Source organism: Dipodomys ordii, unplaced genomic scaffold (assembly GCF_000151885.1).
Source record: "Dipodomys ordii isolate 6190 unplaced genomic scaffold, Dord_2.0 Scaffold49, whole genome shotgun sequence".
In the NCBI taxonomy this organism is placed as follows: Eukaryota; Metazoa; Chordata; class Mammalia; order Rodentia; family Heteromyidae; genus Dipodomys; species Dipodomys ordii.
Window position 1 is genome coordinate 1,528,394 of NW_012267265.1, and position 9,087 is coordinate 1,537,480.

The 9,087-nt window shown below is 37.2% G+C and overlaps 1 protein-coding gene across 1 annotated transcript in view; it reads left to right on the forward strand.

Moving 5' to 3' along the window:
• Rufy3 (RUN and FYVE domain containing 3) overlaps window positions 1-9,087 on the forward strand; it is a 71,440-nt gene that overhangs the window by 21,195 nt on the left and 41,158 nt on the right. Inside the window, exons 2-3 of the mRNA XM_013020179.1 lie at window positions 7,177-7,350; window positions 8,399-8,516. Of these exons, the coding sequence (XP_012875633.1) occupies window positions 7,177-7,350; window positions 8,399-8,516 (292 nt within the window). The remainder of the gene's footprint in view (window positions 1-7,176; window positions 7,351-8,398; window positions 8,517-9,087) is intronic.

A 9,087-nucleotide genomic window follows, 5' to 3' on the forward strand; every position in this document is an offset into this window, starting at 1 on the left:
AGATAATGAGTACATTTCTTATCAAGCATTGTAGCCTCCTCCTTTGTTTCCCCTTCCCATCCCTTCCCATCCTCCCCCTGCCCCCCAATCCTCCCTGCCCCCCCCTTGATAGAGATTTTTTAAAATATTTTATTTTATTGTCAGGGTGATATCAGAGGCAATACAGTTACATAAGTAAGGTAATGAGTACTTTTCTTGTCGAACAGTGTTACCCTCTCCCTCATTTTCTCCCACTTTCTCTCCCCGCTTCCCCCACACACACCAAGTTGTAAAGCTCATTTCCAACATAGTGTATTGTGAGTATCACTGTTGCATTGGTTCACCCTTTGTCCTTTTTCTCACTATTTTGTTATTCCCTTTCCCTTCCCTAAATCAGGTAAACATATACAGGACACAGAATACCAAAGTCAAAAAAAGTGAAAACAGGGGATAAACCAAAGGGGGGAAAAAAGAACTTCACAAAGTACATTTAAAACAAAAACAAAGACATAAATTCATAAGGAAATGGAAAGTTTTAGAAAAAATCATATTAAGTAAAGTAAGCCAGACCAAAGAAACATAGGTTCCATGGTTTTCCTCATTTGTAATAATTAGTATATGTCTAGGATAGTCCTAGCTGAAGATCACAGTAGCTCAGTAGCTATGTACATTTGATGTTATACAATGATGCGAATCGAAATGAACTCTCAAGATACGGAAACTAGAGATTGCTTTGAATGTGTATTGAATTGAGAAGTGTTGCCATCTTACCATTGGCTACGTGTTTGTTTGCTTGTTTGTGGCAGTACTGGGGTTTGAACTCAGGCCCTCATTCTTGCTAAGCAGGTTATTCTACCTCTTGAGGCACTCCATCAGCCCGTTTCCTTATTTTATTTTATTTTTTGGTTGGTCGTGGGCCTGAACTCTGGGCCTGGGCACTGTCCCTCAGCTCTTCAGCTCAAGGCTAGTGCTCTACCACTTGAGCCACAGCGCCACTTCCTCCTTTTTTTTTTTTTTTTGCTTATGTGGTACTGAGGAATCGAACCCAGGGCCTCATGTATGCAAGGCAAGCACTCTACAACTGAGCCACCTTCCTAGACCCTTATTTTTCATTTTTAAATTATCTTTAAGTAGTTGGAATTACCTCTTAAGTCTTTGTCAACAATGGTATTGCTGTTTTGAGAACCATTGTTGAGTTATTTTGGTCTAAATGTTCTATCTACTGGTGAGAATGAGACATTGAGGTGACCTATTATATGCCTTTGTTTTCTTGACTGTCCTGGTTAGGCCCACCCACAGTGTTGATTAGAAGTAGCCACAGTGGACTTTATTTTTTTGTTCCTTATCTTTGGGAAAGCCTTTGTCTTTCACCATTCACTGATTCCTTAGGTGTGAATTGTTTGTAGGTTCCTTATGTCAGGTTGAAGAAATTCTCTTTTCTTCCTAGTTATTTGTGTTAAATTAAAGAGTATCAGATATGTCAAATACTTTGCCTGTTTATATTGAAGTGATCATATGGCATTGGTTCTTTAGTCTGTTCATTTGGAGTATTATATTGATTTTTTTTTTAATTCTCAAACACTTTTTAGTCTTCACAATGATAGTCATCATTATCTCAATCAATATTGTTTATGAACTCTATGACCTTCAACAATACAGCTAATTTTTTTTACAAATAGAGTAATATGTACATTTCTTTCCTTTTGCTTAGTAACAGCTGTTCCCTCTCATTCCCTCCCTCCCATCACCGCCCTTGAGTTGCCTAGTTTGCTTTCATCAATGTCCTTAATTGATTTCTGTATGTTAGACACGCTTTACATCTGCTACGAATCCCACTTCCATTTTTGCATGTTGCTAGTTGGTTTGCCATTATTTGGTTGAGGATTTTTGTATTTACAGTCATAAGGAATATCACTGTTTATGTCTCTCTTTGATTTTGGCCTCCAGAAAATACTGATCTCACTGGATGAAATAGGGAGTTCCTTCCTTTTCTATTCTTTTGAATAGTTTATGAAGGGTTTAACTGTTCATTATTGAAGTGATTGAGAGATGTCTGTACTTAAGCCATCTATTCTTAGTCTATTCTGTGAAGATTCTTTGTGTGAGAATCTTGATCCTCAGACCTCAGCCTTCTCTGTAGCTAGAATTATAGGCATAAGCCACTAGCACCCAGCTTAAAATTCAGATTTCATACCTTATATTAAAATCTTCAGTAACTTAAGAGTAAAATCTAGATTCCATACCATCACCAGGGCTCATATCTGTAATCCTAGTTATTCAGGAGGCTGAGATATTAGGATCTTGGTTCAATGCCATCCTGTGTAGGAAAATCTGTGAGACCCTTAATTTTACGTAACCAGAAAAAGACCAAACTTGGAGCTGTGGCTCAAAGGGCAGAGCACTAGCCTTGAGCAAAAAAGATACAGGAGAGTACTCAGGCCCTAAATTCTAGCCCCAGTGTGGGGAGGGGCTAGCCTCATTAAGAAAGTTCGTTAACAATCTATCCCTTTCCTTGTCTTATCACATTCTCAGCTTTTACCTATGTGCATCATAACCTCTTGGCAGCTTTCAGTTATGTTGTTCTGAATATGTTCTTTCATAGTTCTGTACCTTTACCAGATCTATTTGTCCTTTTTACGACTCTACTTTTACCCCTTCTTTCTCTAACTAATGTGTTTTTGTTCTTCAAGACTGAATTCAAAAGTCTGATATTCTGAGAACTCACAGATATACACCTGACTGAAGGAAAACTAAGGAGTTAGGTTGATACTTTACCCCTGTGTATAGTTGCATAGTATGCTGTGTATAGGCATTCTTACTGCAATGTATTAGAAGTGCATCTCAAACTTTCCCATAGAAGCACCCATTGGGAGAAGAAATTGTACTGTATTCATAGCCTTCCTGAAAGCCTAAATTGATGTAATATCTACCCTCTTAGCCTTCAAAATAAGGGGAATTTGACTCCATAGAATGTGTATATTTCATCTAATGTAAAAACTATTTATTGCTGATCCTGGGGCTTGAACTCAGGGCCTGGGCACTGTCCCTGAGCCTCTTTGTGCTCAGTGCTAGTGCTCTACCACTTGAGCCACAGCTCCACATCTGGCTTTTTCTGAATAGTTTATTGGACATAAGAATCTCATGGACTTTTTGGCCTGGACTGGCTTCGAACCATGATCCTCAGATCTCAGCCTCCTGAGGAGCTAGGATTATAGGCGTGACTACTGGTACCTGGCATAAAAACAATCTATGTCATATGAAATAAATCATAAAATTAATATATACAAAAAAGAATAATTAGTTGCCTTGGAATAAAATTATCTTTGTCCAAGATTACAAAGTTTATCCTGAATTTTAAATGTTCACTGTGTATTGCCCCATTCTGTTCTCCTGAATTCCTTATTAGCCAAATTGGATAGATAGCAAGCATTTTGATGGCAAAACTTAATATTTATTACCTCTAGAGCTAGCATGTTAATGTTTGATCTACTGAAAAGAAAACTGAATGAAAGGTCGGTATTAATAGATGGTAAATGTTAGAACTATGAAAATTGTAAACAATCTTTTTTTTTTCCTTAGAAAAAGATATGGGTAATGATGTGTAAATTGTGTGTTTTTTTTATATAGAGACTGGCAATAGCACACAGGGCATTATACATGTTAGGCAATTACTCATTGAGTTATATACCCTCAGATGGAAATTTATGTTTCCTAAAATCACTTTCTAGGTTATAAAGTATAATACTTTTTAAAACTTTTTGTAGTTAAATGTCCAAAGTACAGAGAAATGATTACACGTTGTAAGTGTCAGGCTCAGTATATTTTTACACACTACACACTCAAATAACCAACATCCAAATCTACGCCAAAGTGGCATAAGACTTTACCTTCTTCTTATCACATCACAGCCCTTTGTACACTGTGATACCATTTTATACTCGAATTTCAGGACAAATAACAAACTGAGAAGAAAAGAGCACTTGCTTAGCAAGTATTGGGACCTGATTTCAAACCTTGTACCATAAGAAAAGAAAAAAAAGGAAAAAAATTATCTTAGTCTATAACAAATCAAGTGAATAATCTAATATTTATAATATTCATTTTCATAACCTATACTTTTCACTAGTAATTTAAGTACTAGTCATAGTCTACATTTAATTTTTAATTTAATTAACATGAGAAGTTCACTTTTGTTTTTAACTTCTTACGAGCAGTAGTCAAATTACCCTACTTTTTGTTTGGCTTATTTGACTCTCAACGGGAAGAGGCTTGCCTTTTCTTCATGGATATTTGGTGATATCCAACTTAGTTATGCCTTTCCTGGAGGATGTTACTGACATCTAGTGGATAAAAAATGTAACTAATTGACACCATGAATAAGAATTATCTAGATTAAAATGTCCTTAGTTCCAGGGTTGACAGAAATATTTTCTGAAAATGGATACTTGTTTATATTTGTTACAAGTAAGTCTAAATAAGTTATAGCATCGCATTAATGATATTTAAGGTGGCAGAAGTTTTATTCTAATAGACACTAACCTAGCTCATGTATGTTGGTCCCTAATTGGAAGTCTTGAACATTTTTGCTACCAATTCCAAGAACAAAATCAGACAATGTACAGTAGATAGCTTAGTTAGTAAAAGTCCATCACCACTTCTGGGAAAATATTATGATGTTTTACTTAATCTAGTTCTTCCTCTGGGACTAGTTCTCAGTAGGATGGAATCAGGTTGTAATCTCTGAATAATAGCCTTGCTTACTTTCGTTACTGCTTCCTGAATTTATGGTCTTCAAACTTGAAGCAGCAAATGTTAGATACAGGTAGTTTAACTTCAGTCAAAGTCTCCTGCCATTTACTTTTCAGTTTTAGGGAGATTCCAATCTCTATAAACATTCCTCTACAATCTCAAGAAAAAAAATGCCTAAGCCACATACACTGGGAAATTCCTGGACTGTATAGTGAGACACTATCTGAAAAGTAATTGTTTAATAAAGTAATTAAGTAAAATATTGCCTAAAAATGACAATACTACAAATTAAGATTTGTATAGTTACAGCTGTCTCTAAGCTTAATTACTAGTTTAGAATGTGATTAGTTTAGAAATTATTCTTTTAACTGCTCATCCAGCTGTGACAGGTATATAAATGAAAAAAATTACTTGGTATGAATTTCATAAAATAGTCTCAGTTTTGTAGTAAGTTGCTTATTTGTAATATGGAAGCATATTTTTATTAGTATCTTGGTCTTCTAAGAAGAGGTTAGATCTAGACCTTTTGTAGTTTCTAACAGAAATTTGTTATATTTGATGTTTGGCATAATGGAAAGAACAACAGCTTTCATATCAAATTCAAGTCCAAATGCTCTTGAACAGTTGAAAGTTAGAATACTTAACTCTCACTAACGTGCCTAAAAGAAGGATAATTCAGTGGCAATAAGTATAGCTAGATGTGGTGGTAGATACTTGTAATCCTAGCACTGAAGGGGGATAAGGCAGGACTACAAAGCAACACCCTGTCTCAAAAAGGAAAAATAGAAGACAAAAATAAGGTAACTACGTAAAAAAAAATGGCCAGGAGAAGGAAAGGATAAACAAAACTGAAGAGTCTTTAATTCATTTGTAAGTAGATTATAGTGGTCAGGCACAGAGTTTGGAGTTGGGCGTGCGGGATCTGGTCTGTGGCTGTCATTGATCATTGGCTGTATCGTGGGTCCGCTACAATAATCTGATAGGCATAGGATAGAATGTGACTTGTCCAAAGTCACAGGAGTTGATGCAGAGCAGTTAAGACTTTCTTCTCATTATTTTTCTTCCCTGTAAAATGATTATACTGTTGACTGTTGCATCGCTTCTTATAAGAAGCCATTAAGGTAGCAATAAGAAGGGCCCAGCCTTTGTTGAGTTCTATCAGATTAAATGTAATAGTTCTTTTCCTCAAATATTGTATCTCTGTGGTTGGGAATGCTACATGCTATCCTGAATCTTAAAAACTTGGGAGTAGCTGGGCACCAATGACTCACAATAATTCTAACTGCTAAGGAGACTGAGATTTGAAGATCAAGGTTTGGAGTCAGCTAGAACAGACAAATCTGTGAAAGTCTTATCTCCAATTAATCAGCAAAAGGCCAGAAGTAGAAGTATAGTTTAAATGGTAGATTGTCAGCCTTGAGTGAAAAAGCTCAGCAAGATCTAAAGTTCAAGCCCTTATAGCAGCACACAAAAAAAAATCCAACAACAAAATAAACAGAACTTGGGAATTAGCTTTGGACATAGTGGCGTGCACCCATAGTCCCTCCCGCATTTGAGAGTCTGAGGCAGGAGAGTCATGAGTTTAAGGCCAGCTTGGGTTACATGGTGAGACCTGTTAAAAAAAAAAAAAAAGAGAGAGATGGAAGGGAATTAAAGTTTGGTACTGCATATACATTATGAATGCTTAGTTAGTAAGAATGGTGTTAAGTACAAATTAAGTAAGGAAATTGTATGCCTAGACTAGTTTGTTTAAGCACTTTATCCTTTTTCCGGCAAACTGACTCTGTTTTAGAGCACCATAAACTGAAGAGTACAAAGGGGTAGATAGGAGTGGAAGCAGAGAGGCCTGTGTGCGAGGGGCACTGTAGGTGACTCTGATGGATGCCCAGATAGGGTGGCGGCAGAAGTGGTGGTGAGAATATTAAAAGACTGTTTTTAAGACTTAAGAGTTGGGGCTGGGAAGGTGGCTCAGTGGTAGAGCGATTGCCTTGCATGCTCGAGGCCCTGGGTTCGATTCCTCAGCCCCACATAAGCAAAAAGAAAAAAGCTGGAAAGTGGCGCTGTGGCTCAAGTGGTAGGTAGAGTGCTAGCCTTGAGCTGAAGAGCTGAGGGACAGCGCCCAGGCCCAGAGTTCAGGCCCCACGACCGGACCAAAAAAAAACAAAGAAGACTTAAGAGTTGATAAAATAATTAATTTTTACTACTTTATCAAAGATAATTCTTAAGGGAAAGTGACTTTTTTTTTTACAGTGAACATGTGGTCAAGCAGACTATAGTAGTAATAGTATAGTGCCACTTCCTTGGTTAATCACAAGAAATCAATGACTTCACCTTTCTATGAATTGCTTTATATGATCCATGCAAGTATCGGCATGGTGAACTTAAACTCCATTTGACCATGTACTGTTTCCAGTAACCAGGCTTCCTCCTCTCCCCCTTTGAATGTAGATCCTAATTATCTCATGGCTAATGAACGCATGAACCTGATGAACATGGCCAAGCTGAGTATCAAAGGCTTGATTGAATCAGCTCTGAACCTGGGAAGGACTCTGGACTCTGACTATGCACCCCTCCAGCAATTTTTCGTGGTGATGGAGCACTGTCTAAAACATGGTTTAAAAGGTAGGATATGGCTTCAAAAACTACAAATGTGCATGCAGCAGGATCCTAGCAACCGATAGTCAAAAGAGAAAGCACTCCTTGTACAGCCAAAGAATAAGAATCTTGAGTTAGTAATGTTAATCCATAGGAATGCAACCTATATGTTAAAGGTTGCATGTGGTTGGCTTAAAGGACTTTCAAGGCTTTAATAAATACAGATCCTTACATGTATTGGGGAGGGCTATTACAGTTAAATCTAGTGTGACAGTTCCACCTAATTGACAGGATAGTTATGCCTAGAATGGGACATGACTTGCCCGGGGTCACATAAGTGAATCTGGAAAGAGCAGGCACAATGTTTCATGACTTGCTTCAGAGTTCTTTTCACTTAACCATTAGCTTTTGAGGCAAGACCTGGTCTTTCAAAGCTTTGCTTGTTCCTTCCTCTCTTCCAATAGTCAGGTTGGAAAACAGTCTGGTTTTTTTTTTTTTTTCACCAATACATCATGGGTTTTTTTCTGTTGTTTTTGTTTTGTTTGTGTATGTGTATGCTGGTGCTGGGGCTTGAACTCAGGACCTAGGCACTATCCCTGAGCTGGTTTTGCTCAAGGCTAGAGCTCTCCCACTTGAACCACAATGTCAGATTTTTCTGAGTAGTTTATTAGAGATAAGAGTCTCGGATGTTTCTGCCTAGGCTGGCTTTGAACCATGATCCTCAGAACTCAGCCTCCTGAGTAGCCAAAATTACAGCCATGAGCCACCAGTACCCAGTCCTCATGGTTTTAAGTACTAAATTGTTAAAATGTTTTATTATATTACAGAGCTAATTTTTCCTAAAAGAGGGAAGGATTGAGTCTTGGAAGGAAATTTATATTTTCGTATCTGTTCTGAAAGCATGAATAATTTTAAAACTATCTAAGGACCTAGGATTAGATCCTGAAAAGAATATTGACTAGATGGCAGGTGTGTGTGAGAGAGAGAGAGAGAGAGAGAGAGAGGGTGTTAAGGGAGCATTTATAGTATAAAGAATATTGAAATACTACTTTGTTTCTGTTTTTCTTGCCTTTAGCAAAGAAAACTTTCCTTGGACAAAATAAATCCTTCTGGGGACCTCTCGAACTTGTGGAAAAACTTGTTCCAGAAGCTGGAGAAATAACTGCAAGTGTTAAAGATCTTCCAGGACTTAAGTAGGTCTCAAGTTGAATTCTTCCTCTCAAGAAAAATATTCTTATTAATTTTTTGAAATAATAAGATACTAAAGATAATGCCATAATAATTTTATAACAATCCAAATCTACAATGTTGTTTTGAGTAATGTTATAAGAGAATTGTTATAATTTTCAAAATGTATGCCCTTCATGGATAATTATTAATCTAAGTGAGGTTGTCTTAATGTTAAAATACCAAACATTTCCTTTTTATTTAAAATACTTGTGAGAATCATTTAGTAGTAAGTCTCAAGAAATTTGATCTAAAGCGGTATCATGGCTAACTTGACTTTAGGAGAAAAATGGGGGTTGAGAGCCACAATTAAAACAGCTGCCAAGTCCTGTAATCCTAGCTACTCAGGAGGCTGAAATCTGAGGATCACAGTTAGAAGCCAGCCCAGACAGGAAAATCCATGAGATTCTTCCATCCCAGGCAGGAAAATCCATGAGATTCTTTTTTTTGGTCAGTCGTGGGGCTTGAACTCTGGGCCTGGGCGCTGTCCCTCAGCTCTTCAGCTCAAGGCAAGCGCTCTACCACTTGAGCTACAGC